The 24,535-nt window shown below is 41.6% G+C and overlaps 1 protein-coding gene and 1 pseudogene across 3 annotated transcripts in view; one reads left to right on the top strand and one right to left on the bottom strand.

The window, feature by feature from the left end:
• DNAI3 (dynein axonemal intermediate chain 3) overlaps window positions 1-24,535 on the top strand; it is a 95,282-nt gene that overhangs the window by 17,302 nt on the left and 53,445 nt on the right. For all 3 annotated transcript variants that reach the window (XM_058716768.1, XM_058716767.1, XM_058716766.1), the window contains exons 2-8: window positions 6,660-6,755; window positions 7,146-7,184; window positions 13,899-14,080; window positions 14,853-14,957; window positions 15,522-15,671; window positions 16,768-16,967; window positions 23,145-23,261. In XM_058716768.1, coding sequence (XP_058572751.1) covers window positions 6,674-6,755; window positions 7,146-7,184; window positions 13,899-14,080; window positions 14,853-14,957; window positions 15,522-15,671; window positions 16,768-16,967; window positions 23,145-23,261 — 875 coding nt within the window. In that variant the 5' untranslated portion in view covers window positions 6,660-6,673. The remainder of the gene's footprint in view (window positions 1-6,659; window positions 6,756-7,145; window positions 7,185-13,898; window positions 14,081-14,852; window positions 14,958-15,521; window positions 15,672-16,767; window positions 16,968-23,144; window positions 23,262-24,535) is intronic.
• LOC131504459 (E3 ubiquitin-protein ligase SIAH1-like) lies at window positions 104-1,438 on the bottom strand (annotated as a pseudogene).

The raw sequence follows: 24,535 nt of genomic DNA, 5'->3' as shown, positions 1-24,535 counted from the left end.
ACACTCAATCTATAACACAAATTCAGAATTATTTTACAATGCTTCCTTTCTTAATATAAAGGTACCCATCTTGAGTGTGTATGTATGTGTGTGTGTGTATATACATATATATATATGTATATACACACACACACTTTTTCAGTGGTTTACTGTAGAATTATTTTTAATTAGTGTTATTACATGCAACTGTTTCCTGTATTTAACAGCCTTTTTATTTACCTTCATGTGTCTAGCTTCCACCTATCAAAAGTTTCAGGTTGGCAGGCAGACGGGTGCCTTATTCTCTGTGAAACTGAATGCAGTGGTTTTAAACACTGGCCAGAACATGTTTGGTTGCCAGTTCAACACATGGAAATAGTTACATTGATGCCTAAGTTGCCATTTTCTGCAGAAAGCTGTGCAATGCTGGTGTCAAAAGACTAGGCAGTCACTATTCATAATGGCTGTTGCAATTCCCTCAGGAATAGATCGCGGGGCCGCTTCCCAAGTCAATCGCCCCCTAGGACCGTTTAGCTCAAGTCGATAAGCAAAAATTTCAGCTTCCTTGCGTGTTCCTATCAGCTATACAAGTGCAAAGAACCGCTGGTGGCCGTCGGACTTTTCCTTTTTCTCCAGGACTAACATGAAGTGAAAGCCAAAACAGGACTGCATCATCACCCCGTCAACAGCACCAGTGTAGCAAGGAAAACTATATTCTTTCCCTGTAGGGCTGTAATGGACTTTGCCGATGCATCATACAGGGGCTTGACAGCATCCAAAGAGCCTTGCCATTTGCAGGAAGCACCAGGGCACGGACACGAATAAGGCCTAAACTCACGGAGCTCTTCATGGTCTGCTTTCTGTGTGTGTGGCAGAGGTATCGCTCCTCCAGGAGAGGCATATTTACAGGGGGAAAGCACGGGAACTGGCCACTTCCTCCAGGGCCAAGTTGTGAGGGGATCCCAACGGCCCCAGCAGGTTGGACAACATGTGAGCTTTTGGGCAACAGTTGCTACAAACGAGATGGCCACTCTGACAGTGAAGAATGGGTGGTAGTGCGTAGCCACAGCAGACAGGACACTCACAAAGACCCGCCCGGTCATTCTTGGATGCGGTTGTGCCAGTCAGGGCAGGCACCCTCTGGGACGGCGCACACTTGGAGGTTCCAGCAGGGAATGCTGGTGCAGCCTGGCGGCTCATTTCCGTGGGCGGAGAACCTCGGCCCGGTCCCGGCTCAAACGCGCTCCGTGGCCACCGCGAACCGCCACCGCCTCTTCCCCGTGTGGGCACCAACGGGACACCCAGACGGGACACACTGGGCCGCTGCAGCTCGAGAGCGTGCCCCGCAACGGCTGCCCCGGCTCCCCCTGGCGGCGAGCCGCCGTCCTGTCGAGCGTCCTTAAAGTAACGTCTTTTATTTGGGATTTGTTTTTTAAAAGAAAATCTGCATAAGAAATTAACGTCGAATAAATAAGTGTCTCTTTTGAAGTGACGTAGAGTACTTCATACATTTCATCTAGAGATCTTCAGCTAAAACGGATTTGTTTTCTTGACACAATATTGGTAGGGTTTCTATTATTTGAAGTGACTAAAATAAACTATGAAATTTTGCCTGAGACGCAAATACAATGTAAAGTAGCTACTCCCAAAGTAAATAATTTTCTTTTCAGTTTAGACTATATTCAACAGGCTGGCCTCAGCTAATGAATTTTTCCATCTATGATGCAGCTTAGATACTGTGCTTTTAATTAAGAATAATTAGGACCTAAAAGCCTATAGAACAACCTGGTCTTCCTTTTTCCTTGGTCACTAGACAATATGTTAGACACAGGAGTTAATATTTGTGAAAATAGTAAATGAGCTATTCTGGTAAGGAAGCGCACACATTTACTGTTTAACCCAGTTTTGTTACTTAATGTACTGCTGGGAAATTGACTTTGTTTTCCCCTGCATATTGGAAACTGAACTAGATTACCCACAGTTCGCTTAATAGCAGCCTTTGAAAAAAGTGGGCACACGTGATTACTTAGACTATTTCTTGGGATGATTGTGTTAGATTGATACCTATATATTCAAGCGTAATGCCAACGTGGCATCTCCTAATCCCTGGAAACAGTGAATATTTTAACATACATAGCAAACAGGAATTAAGGTTGCAGATGAAATTAAAACTGCTAATTAGCTGCCCACAAAATAAAGTATCTTATATTAACTCGATGGGCACAGTGTAATCACAAGGGTCCTTAAAAAAGTAGAAGTGGGGGGGCACCTGGGTGGCTCAGTAGGTTAAGCATCTGACTCTTGGTTTCAGCTCAAGTCATTATCTCACTATTCATGAGTTCGAGCATAGCATTGGGCTCCACACTGATAGCACGGAGCCTGTTTGGGATTCTCTCTCTCCCTTTCTCTTTGCCCTTCCTCTGCTCGCTCTCTCTGTGTGTCTCTCTCTCTCTCAAAATATATAAACTTTTTTTTAAAAAAGTGGAAGTGGGAGGGGCACCTGGGTGGCTCAGTCAGTTAAACGTCTGACTTCAGCTCAGGTCATGATCTCATGGTTTGTGGGTTCGAGCCCTGAGTTGAGCTCTGTGCTGACAGCTCAGAGCTTGGGGCCTGCTTCAGATTCTGTGTCTCCCTCTCTCTCTGCCCCTCCCCCACTCATGCTCTGTCTCTGTCTCTCAAAAATAAATAAACACTAAAAAAAATAAATAAAAAGTGGAAGTGGGAGAAGAAGAGGTCAGAGTATGCTATGTGAGAGAGATCTAACCCACCATTGGTGGCTTTGAAGATAGAGGAAGAGGGCCCACAAGCCAAGAAATACCAATGGCCTCTTGATTCAGAAAAGGCACGGAAACAGATTCTCCCATAAGATGCTAGAATGAATGGAACACAGTCTTGTGACACCTTGATTTTAGCCCAGTGAGAGCCATGTCAGACTTCTGAGCTACAGAACTGTTAGGTAATGAGTTTTGTGTTAAGACACTAAGTTTCTGATAATTTGTTAGAGCAGCAATAGAAAACTAAAACAGCACGCATACAGGTGGTTCCACAGATCTCAGGCAAAAGCCTTTTGTCCAGACTGGAAATCCATATGCTAAGATGGCAGAAGGAAAGGGGACACCAAGGAATCATTAGTCCAGCATTTTTTTAGAATGTCCACTGTGCCAGTTATGGAGTTCGCAGTCTACAGACTAACTTCACATGCCTTAAATTGAGTTTTTGATTTTCCCTTTCAAATCTCCTCCTCCCCTGGGATCCCCATCTCAATAAACAGCAGTCCCATGCTTTCAATCCTTTGGGTCAAACTTGTAGCAGGCATCCTTGGTCCTGTTTATTCTCTTAGATTCTACATCCAAGTCGTCAGCAAATCCCATTGGCTCTACTTACAAAATATGTGCGGAGCCCAACCACTTTCCATTCCACACTCACCTCCCTGATCTAAGCTGCCATCACTTCTCCCCTGGATTGCTGACTGTCTCTTACTTGGATTCCCTGCTTCAACTCTTTATTCGCTGCAGTCCTCACAACACAGCAGCCATAGGGCTGTTAAAATGTGACTCACATCAGGTAAAGAAACTCAGCTCAAAACCATCCAATAGCTCCCCGCCCCCCACCTCATTCAGAGTAAAAGCAAAGTCCTTACACATGACCCAGACCCCTTGTGGCATGTTACATACTTGTCCACAACTATTTCGGCACCAATTCTTACCTCCCTCCCCTGCACAAGGATCATGTGTGCATTCCTCCCCATTATCGGGGAGGACTGTGTGACTTGCTTGGACCAGTGGAATATAAGCAGAGAGGACAGTGTGCCAGTGCCACGGGGAAGATTTGGGAGGCATTACGCAGCTCGGGGAGCTCTCTCGCCTTCTACTCTGCCGTGAAAGTAGAGGCTGTCACACAGGGGCCACTCCTCCAGCCCGAGTCCCAGAATAAGATTTGAAGCAGCTGCTGACCCACAGCCACAACACAGAGCCAAAGAAGAAATTTGTGGCTGTTTGTTACTGAGACCTACGGCCATTGCAAAGCTGACTACTATGTACCTACCTCATCACCTCTCTGACCAACTTCATCTCCTGGTCTTCCCTTACTCACTCCGTTCCAGCCATTATGGCCTTCCTGCTGTTTTCTAAATGTGCCAAGCATATTCCTGCCCCAGAACATTTGCACTTACTATTTCCTCTTCCTGGAAACACCCTTTGTCCCCAGATATCTGCATTTCTGGCTCACCCCGCCCCCCCTTTTCTTAGGACTTCGCTCCCATGTCACTTCAGTGATGTCTTCCCTGATAGTCCAATATAAAATTGCAACTTCCCTACTCCTACAATTCCTCTCCCCTTACTACTTGACTTCTCTCTGTAACAGTTATGACCGTCTAAAATACTGATGATTTTGCTCGTTTGTTTGCTCTCTTTCCTCTAGAATGTAAGCTCTATCAGAGAAAGGGTTTTGCCTATTTTGTTCACTGCTGTATTCCTAACACCTAGGACAGCATCTGGTGCATCTAAATTGCTGAATAAATATTTGTGGAATGAATAGTGGTGGTGGTGGTGATGGTATGTGTGTTGTCTATGTGCTTAGGGTGAGTCCAGCTGGTATCTGGAGAGTTTTGAGTATCTTATTTTTAAAGTTTACTTATTTAGTTTTGAGAGAGACAGAGAAAGTGAGAGACCTTGAGCCCGGGGGTGGGGGATGGGGGGCAGGCAGAGAGAGGGGTTGAGAGAGAGAATCCCCGACAGTGCAAAGCCCAAATACAGGGCTCGAACTCACAAAACTGTGAGAGCATGACCTGAGCAGAAATCAACAATCAGATGCTTAACCAACTGAGCCACCCAGGCGTGCTTGAGTATTCTAAGTCAAATGCTGCTGGAATAAAATATGGAGAGGGGTACACTGATAAAGAATTTTTCTGAATAAAGTACTAGGCCCAAGATTTGAAATTATAGTGAGGCTGAGAAGTGGGATTGAGGATACCTGACAGTCTAAAAAGCTGGATCGGAACCATTCATTGCAGGGGGTTTAAAAAGTAGGAATTCCCAAGTTGTCAGAATCATAAAACGCTGCTTAAATCATAACATCACACCTTTCTAGGTAAAGGCAATGATTTCATTTGTGATGAAACACAGCAAACAGTTACCACTGAAACCCAAGGGATAGTCTTGTGCAAAGATGAAAACTGGGGGCATTGGGACCACACTGGGGGTGCTCTAACCCTGACTCTACCGCTCACGCTCTGTGTATCCCTTCAGGCAAGTTTCCCGGCCTCTGTTGTCATCTTATAAAATGAGGATGAAGAGAACAGTTTTCATAAAATGCTTACCTAAAAGGGTGATTCAAATTAAATAAATAATACACGTGAAGTACTTAGAACTGTGCCTGGCACATAGTAAGCACTCAACAAACGTGAGCTATCACTATTACCTTTTGAAAAAATACATGTGAAGGGTCTGAAGTGAAAAATGTATATCACAAACACAAACCCACACTTTGGACCAGATTTAGGAATCAAGGAACTAGAAAGAAAATGAAACTCAGGATATTCTGACTGGGGTTTATGAAATAATTTTCAGTCTGTGTTTGTTTATAAAACAAGGCAAGCCAGTCTGATTGACATGACTGAGTCAAGGTCAATGCAATTTTATTTCATTATATGTTCACAATTGCCTTATGAGGTAGGTTTTATTGTCATCATCCCCATTAAACCTGAATAAACTAAGGGATGCCTGGTTGGCTCAGTTGCTTAAGCGACTGACTCTTGATCTCAGCTAAGGTCGTGATCTCGCAGTTCATGGGTTCCAGCCCTCCATCAGGCTCTGCGCTGACCAGGAGGAGCCTGCTTGGGATTCTTCCTCCTTCCCTGTCTCTCTGCCCCTCCCCTGACCAAGCTCGCATGCGCACGTACTCTCTCAAAATAAATAAACTTGAAAAAAACGAACAAACATGAATAAACTGAGACTCAGATGGTATTTAGTTTGCCAAGGATCACACAGCTGCTAAAAGACAAAGTCTATTTTTCAACCTTGCTGCTTAGGCTCCTGAAATTGTACTCCTAACCATCTAACAAGATGAGACAGGGGTGACCATTGAGATGACAAGGATTTGATGTGATAGCAAATGACCTCAGCCAAAACTGATGATCAGTTCCACAGAGAACCTTTGGAGGCACTCTCTGACAGCACAAAGAAGGACACAGTGGGTATAGGTCCGCATGCTAGGATAAAAGTACTGCTTAAATGATAGAAATTTTAAAAATTATGAACATGTATGTATGTTGTGGGCCCGTGGACTTTGAGCCTGCCTTCGTTGCTGAGGCACCTGGTGGGGAGCTGGGCAGAGGGCAGCAGACACTAACTCCCTGGAATGGGAACAGCAGCGAGAGGCGGGGGGCCAGTATCCCCCATCGTGCTTCCATGGCAGGGCCTATGGCTGAAGCCCTGAAGGGCTGGCAGGTCACTTCCATTCGCTTCAGCTGAATGGCTCCCTTGGAATGGCAAGACCTTACCAGTAAGATTGTTGTTGCGATCAACCTTTGGTCACAGAACACCCATCCTATGAAGATACACGTTGATTTAGCTAAAGGTAAAGCTTAGAAAACATATTCTTCTCATGTTTTACTAAATGGTAATGCTGACTATTTGAAACTGTAAAACAGAATTTACTAATGACATTATCTCTTTATACAGCCTAAGTCAGAACCATGGCTCCAAAATCTCAAAAACAAAAGAGTGCTGGTGGCTACAAAAACACAAAACGGAGCAAAACCAAGCAGATATTACCTGGTAGGATTGTTTTTTCATTAATGGGATTTTTTATGGATTTAGTATCTGTATATATGTTAGCAGCCAAAATGATTGTGGTTTTCTGTATCAAATAAGGAAATATGTTCGCTGTCATAAAGTCAAACACATATGGAATTTAGAGTATAGACATTTATTCTTTTGATGCATTTCATTGCAACATCCATTATATGCCATAGCATTTCATGAAGACATAATTCTGTGAAAAAAGATAATTATTCAAATTCTATTTAAGCATTTATAAAATAGTTTAAAACTTCATTGTGTACTTGTGTTTATGTTTTGTGCTTTGAGGCTTGGTAAAAGATTGTGATAAATTATGACGCTTATGTGTCAAAAATGTAAATTTGACATTATTTCATTATATTCTAGACAGAGAAGAAGTGGAACCTGTTACTATGGAGAGCATGGGTAAGTGGAAGTATAATTTAGAATTTATGCTCCTAGTTTTATGATATTTTAAAATTCAATAAGCAAACAAAAATACAGATCGACGTCTTTAAGATACACGTGGGCTAAAATTATGTCATTTAGAATCTAAAATGAAAAATGTTACAGAAAGAATAAACAGTAAGAGTGGAAGAGAGAATTTCAAACAGAAATAGACGAGCCTAGCAGTCCCTTACAAATCGAACATGGTGTGGTTACTAAAGAGACTCTAAAGTGTTGTGAGTCTGCAAGCTATTGCTTTTATTAGAATAATATTTTTTAAGACTCTGGCTCATGGCCAATATTTATCTGTACTTCATGGTAAGATTCCACTATTTCAAGTAAAGAGGCTGGTTTTTAAGCAAATAAACTAGAACTTAGCCAACCAAATTAATACCGTACCTTCTTTCAGAGGCTAAATAATCTTATTCCAGTAGGATCTTTTGTATTGGTTGTTGTTGTTGAAACTTTCCTCTTAGTTTTGACTTGGGTGATGCACTTCATGTTTAGAAACAGAGAGGAAACAGTGAGGGTTAGGGAGAAGGAAGATCTAAAAGCCTTGAAGGCTGTTCTGAGGGTTCTTTTAGTCAGGTAGGATAGGAGCTATTGGCGGTATTTAAGCAGAGGAGTGATGGGATCTGACTTGTTTTTTTTTTTTAATTTATTTAAAAAAGTTTTTTAATGTTTACTTCTTTCTGAGAGACAGAGTGCAAGCTGGGTAGGAGCAGAGAAAGAGACACACACAGAATCTGAAGCAGGCTCCAGGCTCTGAGCTGTCAGCACAGAGACTGATGTGGGGCTCGAGCTCACAAACTGTGAGATCATGACCTGAGCCGCTTAACCGACTGAGCCAACCAGGCGCCCCTAATCTGACTTGTTTTTAAAGTGTCACCCTGGTTACTCAGCTGAGAACGTCAGGGACAGAAGCAGAGGGCAGTCAGGAAGCTTTTGCAGCAATCTAGGAAAGAGATGGTGGAGGCTTGAGCCAGGTTGGTAGAGGGGGTGGAGGTGGGGAGATGGTGAGAGGATGTCAGCTGACAGTAAATGGCACTGGAACAGGGCACACTGCCCAATAAATAACTTACTGAATTAATGAATGTACCACCCAGACCCTTGGAAGTCATCTTTGACGCCTTTCTCCCCCTTAACACTTTCCCATCTAAACATTCTCCTTCTGTCAATTCCGCCTCTAAAGTAAATCCCATCCACTTCAAATTATCTCCACCTCTGCAACCTTAGTCCAGACCCCACATCTCTCACTCCAATTATTTCCCTAGCCCCTAACTGCTATTACTGCTTCCACTCAGCCTCCTTCAATCCATTCTGCATACCACGTGGCCAGGTCTCTTTCCTGCTTAAACTCTCCTATGGCTTTACTCTATCATTATAGTGGTCCTGGCTCCACCTTCCTCTCTGACCATTTCTCCATCCTCTCCCCACTCCCAACCACCACACCTGCCTGCCTACAGCCCACCAGCCTTGCTTAGCACAGAGCATACCAAAATTATTCCTGCCTCAGGCCCTTTGTTTTTGCTGCTCCTGATACCTGGATAGATCTTTTGCCAGATCTTTATGCAACTCTCTCCTTTTCATCATTCAGATCGAGACTCCAATCCCACTCCTGCCAGAGGCCTTTCTTGACCTCTCCTTCACTTAGCACCATGTTATTGCCTTCTTAGCACTTATCCTAAGGCTGAAATTAAAGTACAGCTGAGTCTTGTTTTTCTTGGAAGTTCTGCACAGTTGCTGCAAATACTGAATTAGCAAATACTGAGCTAGTGCTCCTAGGGTAAATACAGAGAGGTTCCTGTCAGCCTCTGGTCACAACATTTTCATTAGCCAATCAATACATAACCTTGTTTTATGTGTGTTTCTGCTTAAAGACACCTTATTAAATGTATATTGTTGATTCATTAACATGGGACTCACAGCCAACAGCACTACAGCCCGTGCCTGAGCAATGCTTATCTAATATACGTATTTTCTCCACAAGGCATATCCCAGCCTTCTTGCATTTAGGAATGCTGAACAGCACTTTACCACTACGCTTGGGAGATATTTTAACTGGCAAAAATCGCCAATAAAAAGGCACAAAAATAGGAAGAATGTGGCACTAAATAGACAGCGGGAAGGACATCTGTTTACTGTTTGACAGCTGACACAAGATGGCAGAGCATCACCGTGTTTGACCCCGGCTGGGACCGTGCACATAAGGCAACTCAAAGTTTTTGCCACTATAAGCATGACTGCTAATGATGGCAAAAAGCACTGCGACTGTTGATGTCGGGGTTACAAATAAGTTTTAGCAAGTGAATCTGCAAATATAAAATCTGTGAATAATGAAGATGGGCTGTATTTATTTGTTTATGCATTTATAACCTATTTTCACACACACCTGGCTGGCCCTGGGGTATACTCACTCTCTCTCTCTCTCTCTCTCTCTCTCACACACACACACACACACACACACACACACACACACGAACACAAGTACTCCAGGAGAACAGAAACGCTCTTGCTCAGCAGATCTTGACACATGATAACCATTCGACAAATATTTGCTGATTTGTTGAATAAATAAGTGGCTTTCTCTATTCTTCTCATCTAAACAGACCACCACCACTCCCATTCTCTTCATTCTAAGTTCTACTTTCACCCTGTTTTCTCCTAAATAGCACTTGTAACAATCTGTACTTAAGTGTTTCTGAGTATATCTGCCTAATTTCTGTCTCTTCCTCTAGATAGTCCAACCCTACTACCAACACCGTGCTTTTCACATAGTAGTTGCCCAGTAAATATTTCTTGACTACATGAATTAACTGGTAAGAAAGTCCACAAACATGAGAATGGGGTATGACAGGGTTTCAGCATAAAGTAAATGGACTAAAAAATAGATTATTTAAGGAGAAAAAATGGATTTATTTAAGGAGAAAAAAAAACACCTCAGTACACAGCAGTGAGACCTGAGGGTAGGTTTTGATTTATCTTATACTGGAACATCTCTCTTCTTCCCCCAGATCTTCCTCAGGGAAACATAAGGATCTCTCTGAATTCCTTGCTATGGGGTCCTGACATTGTCAACTGTCACTCAGGGCTTGTGGCTCATGCCTCAGGGAATTAGGATTCCCTTTCCTTCTAAGAACCAAGGATCAACAGACAGACTAAAAAACTGTTGCCTAAGGGTCTACAGGGCAATGTCTAGAGGTTCCTGGAGAATAAATGTAGTTTTTACAAGGAGCTAACATTTACAGAACAACAGCTCTGTGCCAGGCACACCCCTCTCATCTGTTTATCTCTGTGAAGTAGGCATTGTTTATGGCCATTACAGAGACAGAGATGCTGTGACTCCCAGAAGTTAAATCATTTACCCCAAATTATAAGTCATGCTTTTTAATACAGGTTAGAGTATCAGTGGTGTATTAATTGTCTATAGCTGCTATAATAAACTACCACAAATGTATTGACTTAAAACACTGAATATTTAAATGGCTTATTATCTTACAGTTTTGGAAACCAGGAGTCTGACATTACTGTCACTGGGTTAAAGGAAACGTATTAACAGGATTGGTTCCTTCTGGAGGCTTTGAGGGGAGGATCCACTTGCTTGCCTTTTTCAGCTAAAAGCCCCCTGCATTCATCGACTGTTGCCACTTTCCACTATATTCAAAACCAGCAGGATAGCATTTCCTAATCTTTCTATCTCTTTGACCTCTGCCTCTTTGTCACATCTCCTTCCTTGACTTTGGTCCCCCTGCCTTCTTCTTATAAGGACCCTCGTGGTTACCTTGGGTCCCTCTCGGGGGCCCAGTGGTCTCCTCATCCCAAGTTCCTTAACTTAATCACATCTGGAAGTCCCTTTTGTCATATAAGGTAACATATTCACAGGTTTCGGGGATTAGGACATGGACATCTTTAGGGGGTGGGGCAGGGGGGCGGCTCTATTCTGTTTACCACTAGTGATTAATAGTACAGGTTTTGGAATCAGACCTGTCTCAATTCATAATTCTTCCACTTAATAACTGGGTGGTCACAAATGACTTCCCCTCTCTGAGCCTCTGCTTTCTCATCTGAAAAACAAGGTAGCAATACCTTGGAGATGGTTACAGAACTTAAATTAGGTGGTACCCACACACTTCCTTTTATGGGGATGTTGCAAAGAAGGTTCATGTTAACTGTTGCTGCTATTTTTAAAAGATGCCATAAAGATAAAGAAATAGATCGATGAATGAGAATGAAGACTCCCAAAGTAGGCTGACATATATACGGTCAACAGATTTTCAAAAAAAAGTGCAAAGGCAATTCAGTGGAGAAAGGATAGTCTTTTCAACAAATGATGCTGGAACACCTATATATCTACACTTAAAAAAAAAAGATCTTTAATCTGTACCTCATACCATATACAAAAATTAACTCAAAATGGATCATAGACCTTACTATAAAACCAGGTATTATAAAACTTCTAGAAGAAAATATAAGGGAAAATCTTTGTGACCTCAGATTAGGCAAAGATATCCTAGATACAACATCCAAAGCCATAAATCTTAAGAAATATTTGCCTAGTTGATCTTTTCTTTTATGGCACACCAGTCAGAAATGTAAAGGAATGAACCATTTCTAAATGCACCAACATGAATGAAACTCAAAATAATTATGCTGAATAAAAGAAGATAAAATTACACACTATGTAGGGATGCCTGGGTAGCTCAGTCAGTTAAGCATCCAACTCTTTTTTTTTTTTAATGTTTATTTTTGAGAGAGAGAGACACACACACACAGAGTGTGAGCAGGGGAGGGGCAGAGAGAGAGGGAGACATGGAATCCGAAGCAGGATCCAGGCTCTGAGCTCTCAGCTCAGAGCCCGATGTGGGGCTGGAACCCACAAACCACGAGATCATGACCTGAGCCTAAGTCAGACACTTAACCATCTGAACCACCCAGGCACCCCACGTCCAACTCTTGGTTTCGGCTCAGCTCATGATTCCAGGGTAGTGGGATCAAGCTCCACATGGGGCTCCATGCTCAGTGTGGAGCCTGCTTAAGATTCTCTCGCTCTTCTCTCTCTCTCTCTCTCTCTCCCTCTGTCCCTCTTCCCTACTTGCGCTCTGTATAAAACAAAACAAAACAATACATACTGTGTAATTATATTTATAATATTCCATAAAAAGCAAACTCAGCTATAGTAATAGAAAACAAATCAGTGGTTGCCTAGGGGTAAAGGGGAGGGGTACAGAGGGAGGGACAAGAAGAAACTTTTAGGGATTATGGGTATATTTAGCTCGATTGTGGTGGTGGTTTCATGGGTATATGCATATATTTATCAAATTGTAGACTTTAAACATATACAGTTTATTGTTTGCCAATTATATCTCAATAAAACTGCTTTTTAAAAAGTAAACAGCAACCAAAATGTAAAAAAAAAAAACAAAAACGATACATGGTAGTTATTTAAATTACCTGTGTTTCAATATGTAGGGCAATTGATGTATCAGCCATAGTCTGTGTTGCTAGGGCTCTTCCCTGTACACACAGTAAGACTCTGAGGAGTGAGTTACATAGAGCTGAAGTCTGTCTTTGGCTCCTGCTCTATCAGGCTTCTAAGGAAATAAATGCCGCTCACTGCATCCTATGGAATATAATCTCTGTTACCTCCCTGACGGTGTGGAGGAAGGAGCAAGACCCTCTCCAGTGCTCTGTGTTCACACATAATAGAGAAAGTATAGCATCGTACTAAGAGTGCAGGGACCTTACTTTGGATCCCAGCTTCCCCCATTTCCAACTCTCAGGGAGATAAAAATGGCAGTTTATTCCTAATTTGTGAACAACTTGTATTCCAAATGTTTATTGTACCAACTGATTGCTATTTGGAATATATTTCCACATATCATCAATGTTATGCACACAGTCATTAAAACCCTCCTAAATTACCTGGATAATCGTATCATAGAGCCACTAGGATGGGGGGTAAGTATTTCTTTTGGGCAGGGCGATAAATATTTCTATGGGAAAGTAGGCCCCAAACTCCATTTTAGAGGCCACATGCATTTCTCCCCTTGTTGGCACATCTGTTGAGCAGTAGGAGAAAAGATGTCAGGACATCCAAGTGTGTAGGATCTGGAGAAGAAGGGAGTGGGCTCTGGGACCCTGGGAAGGTGGGGTTGGGGGAAGGAGTTTTGGGCGTAGATGCAGAGCTGAGACCGGGACTGTGGAAGCTGATGGTGATAAGAAGGATAAGACAATGAGAAGACGGATTGAGAGAGGGGAAAAAGAGCAAACTCTTAACAGACGTTCTCACTTGAGAGGTAGTATTCCGGGTAATTGTTAGTTTCTTCTTTTCATTTATTTATTTATTTTACATTTTCTGTAATGGATATACTTACTTAAAAAAAAAAAAAAAAAAAGAACAATGAGGGGTACCTGGGTGGCTCAGTCAGTTAAGCATCCAACTCTTGATTTAAGCTCAGGTCATGATCTCGAATTCTGTGGGATCAAGTCCCACGTCAGGCTCTGCACTGTCAGATTTTCTCTCTCCCTTTCTCTCTGCCCCTCTGCCCCCTCTCAGAATAAATAAATAAACATTAAAAAAAGGACTTTCAAAATTTTGGCCAAGATAATTATTTAAAGCAAACAATTGCATGTTGCCTCTTAATATCTTAAGTGGTAATATTTAATGTCCCGAGTCTACTTTTCCTTCCCCAGGTCATCCAGAAATTTATCCTTTAGTGTTAACTACCCAGACCCAGGAAATATTTAACTGCCGAATAGATGAAGATGTCACAGATGAAAAACCTTATAAACTTATCAAAAAAGAAGATTTTTTAGCAGACTTTAAAAACAGAGCTGCAGTGTCTGATTTCTACCCAGTCAAAAAAGTTATCCAGGTAAGTACAACATCTCTCTTTATTTTTCAGTCCCACCCAAGAGGCTTCTGATACATAATAATAAAAGTTAGAGAGCTTGTTGAGTTCAAATCTGGTATTCCCCACCTCCATTACTTTGAGCAAATGCTAGGTTGTCCATACCTCTTTTGGGATCCTGCTCAATGATCTGTGAAAAGCAAACACCTATCAGTGACTGATTATTACTTTACACCCAGAAAAGTTCATCCTTCCCAATTTCAACTAGAATAGGAATCTACCCTTATTTTCCCATACAGATTTAATTTTTTTTTTTAATTTGAGAAAGAAAGAGAGCACAAGCAGGGGAGGGGCAGAGGGAGAGGGAGAGAAAATCTTAAGCAGCCTCACACTCAGCACGGAGCTCAAAGCGGGGCTTGATCCCACAAATCATGAGATCATGACCTGAACCGAAATCAAGAGCTAGATGCTTAACCAGCTAAGCCACCCAGGTGTTGCTTTAATTTTTTATTCATAATCTTGGTCCTGATATGTCTCCAAACATACAGAGTATCAATACCAAATACAAGGAATGCTTCTTTTTTTCCCATTAGAAATAAAATTGCATGGTAAATTTCCCTAGAACCACTGAGTTTTAAGAGCTTTGTTAATTTATATAAAATAATTGTGCAATCTGGGATTATGAGCCATAGAATAGCACTCTGGCTATCTTTCATTATTGATTAGAAAAATAACAGTTTTGTATATGAATAACCTGAATGAAAACTGACCTTCCCTTTTGATTATATTCCTGTAGGAATATCCTGGAGATGACCTTCTGGTTGTTTATGACAAAGACTTCAGATATGGACTTAACTTTTATCTTATTGGAACAGAAGAAGGCAAAGAAAACTATTTAAATGTAAGCAAACCCCCAGTCCTTGCATTTTGTTGATTGTCAGAAGAAAGAAATACCTCTGGGGGAGATCTATACATGGTTATGATTATTCTTGTTCTGCTCTCTTTCCCTGGGGCCTAGAGTAGGTACCTGGAGTAGGTAAGCAGTAAATGTCAGATGAACTAAATCAAATATCTCGGAGTAACATGTACTCTACTTATGTGCCCTTCATTGACCCAATGAGAGTAGAAACAATGAATCTGGAGTAATATTGCTCTTGGCTACTCTTTGGCCCATATTTCTGGCTCTCCTTTTGCCATCTCCACGACTCTGGGTAAGTTACTGAACCACTAGTCCACAAAGTGGTGGCACCAACAGGATCTATTTCCAGGGCTGTTGTGAAGATTAAATGGGCTTTTTCCCTTTTGTTTAATTTTCTTCTCCTAATTGAAAAACATGAACAAATACAAAAGAAAATAAGTAAGTGCTTAATGAATTTATACAAATGTAAAGTTTATTGCAGAATAGCTGCATGCAGCTATAATCTACTTTGGGTCATGTATTTTAGTGCTATTTATTTTACTCTAGCGCCCAGAAGTACCAGAAGAACAGGAAGAATATAAAGAGCATACTTCTGAAGATTTATATATTTATAAACCACCTATCTCTAAACCATGGGTTTCTTTGGGCAGTGAAAAAGAAATTGATGAAGAATCGGTTAAGGAATCTGCAAAGCAGGTCAGAGGGCTGATATGATCTTCAGTGCATTACCTCTCTGTAATGCTCAACAACACTTATTCCTGAGGGATCTGTAAGGTTTGCTATGTTTGCCAGCACGGATGTGGCTTTTCCTTTGATAGAAGAATGGTTATTGTTTTGGATATGTGGGTATTATGGGTTGAATTGTAGTCCCCAAAGCAGATATGCTGAAGTCCTAATGTCCACTACCTCAGAATATGACCCTATTTAGGAATCGGGGGATGCTAATCCAATATGGCCTTTATTAAAAAGGCCATTATTTTAAGGCCTTTATTAAAAAGATGGCTATGCAAAGACACAGAGACACAGGGAGAACACCACATGAAGAAGGGAGCAGAAACCGGAGTGATATATCCACAAACCAGAGAACAGCAAGGATTTCTGGCCATCTTCAGAAGCTAGGAGAGAGGCAAGGAACAGATTCTCCCTCAGAGCCCTTAAGAGGAGCCAACCCCTCAACACCTTGATCTCAGACTTCCAGCCTCCACACCTATGAAAATAGTTAAAATAAATTCCTGTTGTTTTAAGCCACCCAGACTGTGGCACTTGGTTACGGCAGCCCTACGCATACCCAGAGCAGCCCCTGAAAAGAACATTTGCGTGTGGGTGATTTATTATGAAAGTTCCATAGAAGAATAGGAAAAGCAGCAGGACACGGACATAGCAGAAGTCCTACAAAGGATGCCATCTCAGGCAAAAGTCCAGTAGAGGAAAGGCTTTAGCTTGAACCCCTCAGGGAACTCTGGGTGTAAATTACACCTGAATGTCCCAAACACAAGTAAAGGAGATGGGCTTTTATATGTCTCCTGCCAGTCCCAGAGTGGTCAAGATGTAAACTGGCAGTCACTATTCTTTGTACCTTTGTACCAACGTGGTCCCAGTAGCCCCAGAGCAGTGCTCTGCAGAAGAACAGTAGGTGGTGGCCCTGGAAATGGAAAACACAGAAGTGGAGAGGTAAACAGAAAGTAGAGGGAGAGATTTTAGAGGATCTGAGCAGAGCACCAGTATTGTCTACCCCACATTCATTTTTCCAGGGACTTGATTATGTTCCTTTTACTGTTTACACGTGTTGCAGATTACATACATGATTTCTCGAAAACGAAGTGAATTTGGTGCGCCAGTTAAGTTCAGGGACCAAAATGCTTCCAGCGTAAAAGATGCCTATATTGAATGTACAGCCTACCCAGATAAAAATTTTATCGTTAAGCAACTTGAGAAAGATGTTGGCATGCAAGTAGTCCCCAAAGTCAAGGACACAAGTACTCAAACAAGATGGTAAGTATGTGATGGGGTTGTATATTTTCAAAGGCAAGTACAGTAAAATCTAGCAACATCTGTGATTATTTTTGAAAGACTTTATCATAAATAGAAATGGCTTGACAGTGATGACCTAGGTCTTCACAGAGTGATTCAATTCAGGAAGATCTACTCATCAACACCTTTTAAAATCTCAATAGGAAAATGAGATACAAGTATATAAGACTGTAACCACTATGGAGTGGGAAAATAACTAATGTTGTTAATAATCAACAACCAGACAACCAGAGAAGGGGCCCTGGTTGTCTTTCGCCTTTGCCTCCTCACTGCTCTATTCCACCACCTGAGCGGTCATTCTTACATATCAAATCAGATTGTGTTATGTCACTGCCTAAATCTCTTCTTTAGCACCCCACCACATCCAGAGCCCTTAGGATGGCATTAGGTCCTCCTTCCTCCATTACAAGGCATTGCCTGCCACTCCAGCCTTGTCACCTGTTCTGAAACAAGCTCTTTATGCTCTGCCTCCATGAGCTGCTTCCAGCTCCCAGAATATCTGCTCTTCCATATCTCTCTGCCTTTGCCCATGCTGCTCCTCTGTATAAAATGGCGAACCTGGAGAACACCTCTCTACCCTTCAAGGTCCACTTCGGTGCCCCTTCCTCTGTGATTTCCTGGAAACATCTGGTAGAGTTGATCTCTCCCTCCTCTGGGTCCCGGCTAGAGTTTAGAGGGATCTTTACTGTAGCGCTGATGACCCACATTGTACTCCTCTGCTTCCCTGTCTGCCTGCCTTGGATCCAGAGCACTTTGAGACTACCCATATCATTTCACACATCAAACTCTTCATTAAAATTAATCCAGTGAGTGAACTGATGTGAAATGGATTGCTGAAAGAATGCTTTGGGGACTTGAGTTAGTCTTTGAAGGTTGTATAAGTCTGAAAATATACTTAGCTAAACCATGCATTTTTTTTTTTAGGATTTAAAAAATACTATTTATTTTAAAATAATTTTAGATTTATGGAAGATAAGCCACAGACGCTGAATATGGTTTAGAGATATGGGGAAAGGAAAAACAGCCCAAATTTTTAAAAAGACTTGAACAGTTCAAGGGGGTGGGAAGACCAGAGTCTGCATGGGACAACAAGGACACCAGCCTGGGGAGAGTAGAGTGAGTAGCAGAGGCAGACAGAGAAGTGGATTCCCTGTGGCAGACAGTAAGGAACTTTGGAAAGTTCTGAAGCAAGGGAGAGGCAGGATGATAGGGCTATTTAAATAAGATGAGTCAAGCATAAGATGAGAGCAGAGGAAAAAAAGCCTGGAGTTGAGAACATTGGCCAAGTAGGAGACCATTGTAGTTAAACGGGCAAAATGTGGACAGTGTCTAAATTAAGATGGTGGCAGTAGGCACGGAAGAAAGGGTGGAAAGGAGACATGTGTAAATACAAAATGCCATAACTCCCATCATTAAAACAAACAAAACCCAACTTTTTTGACATCTCTAGCTATTCCAAGGTCTTTGCTTTTCTTTATAACAAAACTCTTCCTTGTCCGTATTCTCTAGTTCCACTCTCTCTTCAGCCATTTTGTTTTGAGCCCATGCCAGTCTTCACAAGGTCGCCAAAGACTTCCAGTTGTCTGATTGCCTAATCCAATGTTCAGACCTTCTTTTTCTCCACTTCTCAGCACTACTTAACGTGGTTGACCATTTCTCCTTAAAGCACAGCTTTCCAGTAAGTGTTATGGATGACACTCATTGTACCTATTCTAACTTACTGGCAGCTCCTTCCCAGTCTCTTTTACTGGATCCCTTCCTCCCAGCCTGTAAATATTAGGGGACCCGAAGGCTTACTCCTTTTGATGTTTTTTTTCTCTAACTATACTTAATCCCTGGGTGAATTTATAGAGTCCTATGATACTAATCTATTGTCTGTTATTGCTGATGACTCCCAGATCTATGCCTTCAGCCTCAATTTCTTACCTGAACTCATTTGCTTATCTACTTACTTGAATTTCTAATATGTCTCTTGAGTTTAACATGCCCAACAACAACAGTTTTCCTTTTAACTCCAAAACTGAGATTCACTGAATTTCCCTCATCCCAGTAAATGACAATGATATTCTTGTAATTACTCAGACCCAAAACTTTGGATTTTCTTGGGTCTATCTTCAAAATATATCCACTGCTATCACCTTGAACCATTCCAACTTCACCACTTGCCTAGGTTATTGTAATGCCTCCTAACTGGCTTACTTCTATCCACTCTTTCCCTTCTGCATTCTATTCTCCATAGAGAGCCAGAGTAATCCTCTAAAAATGTAAGATAATGTCACTGATCAAAACCCTTCAATGGCTTCCCATCCTACAGGAACCTACAAGGCTGCACATGGTCTAGATTCTCTCTGCCTGTTTTCCCTCATCTATTCCAGCCACACTGGCTTCCTTGTTCCTTTAATTCACCAAGCATACTCATAGCTTCCAGGCTACTCTTTTCCCAGACATCCTTAGGGCTCATTCCCTCCTTCATCCAGATTTCTGCTTGAATGAGGCATTCTCTGAAATTCCTGTATACAGATCTTCCACGACAGATGATGAGGTTATGTCCCAACAAACCCATGGTAAGTTGAAAATATCCTAAGTTGAAAATTCATTTAACACATCTAACCTACCAAACGCATAGCTTTGCCTATTTTAAATGTGCTCAGAACACTTACATTAGGTTACATTTGGGTAAAATCATCTGACACAAACCTATTTTATAATAAAGTGTTGACTATCTCACGTAATTTATTAAATACTGAAAGTGAAAACCAGGATGATTGTGTGGGTACACAATGGCTGTCAGTGTATGGGTTGCTTACCCTCATGACCCTGTGGCTGACCGGGGGCTGAGGCTCGCTGCCACTGCCCAGCATCACGAGAGAGGATCATACAGCATATCACTAGCCCAGGAAAATATCAAATTCAAAATTCAAAGTACAGTTTCTACTGAATGCATATTGCTTTCATACCATCCTGTAGGAAAGAAAAATCACACGTGGAAGGAAGCATAAGTTGGGGGCCATCTATAAAAGCAACCACCACCATTACTATCTACCCCCTAACTCTATTTCTCTTCACGTTATTATCACCACTTGATATGTGTTTGTCATTGTCATTCTTCTCTCACCTTCCCTCCTGCCCCTGCCTTAAAATTCAAGCTCCATGAGACAGGAACTTTGTCCGATTTATTTATTTCCACATCCTCAACTCCTAGTTCATTTCCCAAAACCCACTTATCAGATGGAGGGAAACAGGGAATGGAAGAAGGGAAGAGACGGATCAAGTTAAAGAAGAATGTACAGAACAGATGCCTGACGAGTTCAGTGTTAAGAGGAGAGCCGTGAAATATGCTGAAATCCTATATGAAATATATGACCAGGAGAATCAGGAATCAGGAGTGTAGAGTGAACTAAAAAACACGCTTTTCAAATTTATATAAACCAAGTCAGAAGCCATAAAAATGCACTGGTAAAGTCAGGGCACATATACATAGATCCCAGGGGTCTGAATAAGAAATGGGCCAGAAACAAGGCAGTCAGGTGAAGAGACAGGTCAGAATTAAAGGAGGTAAAAATAAAGACAGGATCAGTAGTCAAGTCTGGGCAGAGAATTAGGACACCAGAGATTCATAAATACCAAGATGTGGGGGCGAGACAGGAAGGAGAGTGGTGATACACCAAGCCAAGCCAGCCAGAGACTTCTATGTTTCTGCCAGGGAACAGAAAAGTGACAAGAATGAGTCAGCCGAGGTAGACTCAGGAGGCAGACTCAGAAAAGGACAGTGAACTTCCAACAACAGGAACCCCATCATAGGACTTGAGACTTAGCAGGCGCTCACTGAATGTAGACCGATACAAGCAGACAGCTATAGTGATACAGATGGAGTAAACAAATGAGAAGTAAGGGAAGGTCTTGACCAATAAGATGAAAAAAAAAAAAAGAATCAAAATGTTCAATTTAGGTGGCTGGGAGAATGCTGGTTCTCCTTAGGAAGATCAGGAAATGAGGAAGGGTAGCTAGTTTGGGGTGGAGAGGATGAGATAAAGGATTGTGATAGAAGTAAAAAAAGGTCAATGGTGAGGTTCAAAGAGGAATGACAGTGAAAGCAAATGTTCACAGTGTTCTGGGTATTCTTCTAAGCGCTTGGCATACAGCAACTGAGTTCTCACAGCTGCCCTCTAAAGTAGGCACTATCCCCATTTTACAAATAAAGAAGCCGAGGCAAAGTGAGGTGAGAAATGAAAGTTCAATGTTTGGGACATAATTTAAATCTGAAGCAATCACAAACAGATCTGCTGAGAAATAACAAAACAAATCACATGTTAAAAGTAAGAGCGACGCTTAGGGTGCCTCTTTGCTGAGATCAACAGGTGCCATAAAATCTCTTACTTAATCCTATCCAGAAGATACTAATATGTGCTAGAAATGAAAAGGTGAAGCTAAGGGTCCACCTGGGTGGCTCAGTCTGTTTAGTGTCCAACTCTTGATTTCAGTTCAGGTCATGATCCCAGTGGGATTGAGCCCCAAATGGGGCTCTGCGCTGAATGCTGGAACCTGCTTGGATTCTCTCTCCTCTCTCTGCCCTTCCCCTGCTTGCGCTATGTCTCTCTTTCCCTTTCTCTCTCTCTCTCTCACACACACACTCTCTCTCTCTCTCAAAACAAATAAACTTAAATTAAAAAAGGTGAAGCTAAGATATGAACCCAAGTCTCTCTGGCTCCAACACCAACATTCTTTCTTTTTTTTTTTTTTTTTTTTTTTTTTTGGGACAGAGAGAGACAGAGCATGAACGGGGAAGGGGCAGAGAGAGAGGGAGACACAGAATCGGAAACAGGCTCCAGGCTCCAAGCCATCAGCCCAGAGCCTGACGCGGGGCTCGAACTCACGGACCGCGAGATCGTGACCTGGCTGAAGTCGGACGCTTAACCGACTGCGCCACCCAGGCGCCCCCAACATTCTTTCTTTCTATCACTCTGCCTTCTGCTACTGATACTGAGCTAACTAGGAGGGGAAAAAATGATTTATTCAACATAAGCAAAACTCTCTTTACTCCTTGTTTGATTACTCTTCACTTAATATATTTGCCTCTCACAGAGATGTTTCACTGACATTTGTTCAACACAGATTAAATATAACGTAATTTTTTTTGGACACTTAAAATGTGCTAGGCACTATTTTAAAAACTTTGCATGTATTAACACATTCAATTTACAATGCTTCTATGTGCTACGTACTTTAAAAGTTTCATGTAGAGATGAATAAACAGACACAGAGAGGTTAAATAATTAGCTCAGGGTCACAAAGCTTGTAAGTGATAAACCCTAGCTTCAAAACCAGGCAGCCTATCACCAGAGTGCACACTCTCAATGACTGTACCATCTGACCTTTCTATAATCCCATACCGAAAGATCACTCTAGTGGGTGAGACTGCCAGTGTCCAAATGCAACAGCATGATATGTTCAAGGGTGGAGGTGAGCACTGAGGGCAGACTGGAGGAAGATCATGTCACCATCATTGCTGGAATGTAAATTGTTTCTAGTTTTGTATATTTAGAGCAGAATTTCTGAGTCTCAAACACTACTGACATTTTGGGCTGGATAAATCTCTTTTGTGGGAGGCTGTCTTGTGCATTGTAGGATATTAAACAGCATCTCTGGATTCTACCCACTATATGCAGGTAGCACATCCCAGTTGTGACAGCCAAAAATGTTTCTGGATGTGACCAAATGTTCCCATGGGGTGGGGGTGGGGTAGGACTGTACTGGTTAAGAAACACTGATCTAATGAACCAAATAGGGAGAGAATAATAAACAAATGTGGCAAATTGTTAACTGATGAATCTGGGTGAAGAGTGTTTGGGACTTCCTTAGATCCTTCTTACAACTTTTCTATAAGTTAAAAATATCTAAATAAAGATTTTAAAAAATAAACACTTCTTGATTATGTTGGAAACAAATACATAAATATTCAAAGTATTTCAAAAAGGCAGTCAATATCAACTGTCTAGGATAAAGAAAAAATTCAATATATAGAATTTAAATATAAAATAGTATCTTATTGTCACAGAAAGAAACCTTTGACATGTCACAACCTATATTTACTTTTCTTTGATCTAATTTTTGGTATTCTATCATCTTTTAATGTATTAGGACATATCCCAAAAATGCCAGTACACAATATTATCCAAGAGAATTTTCAGAGGAGGAAAAAGAGATATTCGGACAATCCAAGCCTTTGATTGACTTTCTTAATAATGCATCTATAAGGTAAAAATTGTATCTTAAAATTTTAAAATAAAACATAAAATGTGTATGTGTACTTATAGTGATAGGTCTTAAAAGCAACTCCATACATGGTGTCTTGATAGAAAATATGAAGTTATCAGATATGCATGGGCATATGACAAATCCTCAGTCTTTCCTTCCTTTCTATTGTCACCGGTGTGGACCTAGGAGATGTATACAGTTGGGTGTGTGAGGATGTTTTCCTAACAGCAAATTAACATTTATTTACCATAGTTTTTTTTTCAATGTTTAGTTTTGAAAGAGAAACAGACAGAGCATGAGCAGGGGAGGGGCAGAGAGAGAGGGAGACACAGAATCTGAAGCAGGCTCCAGCTGTGAGCTGTCAGCACGGAGCCCAACACGGGGCTTGAACCCACAAACCACGAGATCATGACCTGAGCTGAAGACAGACACTCAACCGACTGAGCCACCCAGGCACCCCATACCATGGTTCTTTTATTTAAGTCTTTTTGCTCTCCTCCTTACTCCCCTTCTTTGCTTCATTTACTTGTGTATGATTACAAAGATGAGGAGACATACACTGTTCATGACGATGCTGACATTTGTTAATAACCTGAAGTCGATTCAGATGTACCCTTGTACATCTTATTCCTCACCCCTAATTCCTGCGTTGATTCCACTCTTAGTGGATCTGAGAGAGGCGTCTTCAGAAAGCCCCCCCTGACACACACACACACAGTTACTAGGAACCTGGGATTTCTAAATCAGAGAAAGAGCTTGACAAGTTCTCAAGTCAATATTGGAGTTCAGAGAAGTGGAACCAGTGGTGGACAGGTCTGCCAGTGGTACCCTGTAGGTTGGTTTCCATTTCTTTCCAAAATAAAAAATTTGTTGGTCAAGTTCATACACAGCCCATGTTTCGCTTTTTCATTTTTAAGAAAACACCATTAATTTTCCCACTGTTTAAATGTCCTGAAAATTCCGACAACTCTCAAAAATTGTGTCCTATGTCTAGGGGGAGTTTGGTTCAAAAATTCCCCAATGATGCAAAGAGAGTGCATTAAACTAGACAAAATATATATGTATAGCTATGTTTACTCTGGGTCAAGGCTTCTTGTGAAGTTTGTTAAAAGGTGGAGCAAAGAGAGAAAGAGTGATGTTCCATCAATGCCTAATGACTAACAGCTGTTCGACGGGCTGTCCCTTGCTAACCGTCATACACTTTAACTGGCTTGCCTGCTGTGTCATTGTGCCAGCCACCAGACAGCACAAAGCTAAGGACAGCACGAACACAG

This window comes from Neofelis nebulosa, chromosome 2, assembly GCF_028018385.1.
Source record: "Neofelis nebulosa isolate mNeoNeb1 chromosome 2, mNeoNeb1.pri, whole genome shotgun sequence".
In the NCBI taxonomy this organism is placed as follows: Eukaryota; Metazoa; Chordata; class Mammalia; order Carnivora; family Felidae; genus Neofelis; species Neofelis nebulosa.
Note: the sequence above shows the minus strand (reverse complement) of the source record. Positions and strands in the feature narration are given on the sequence as shown.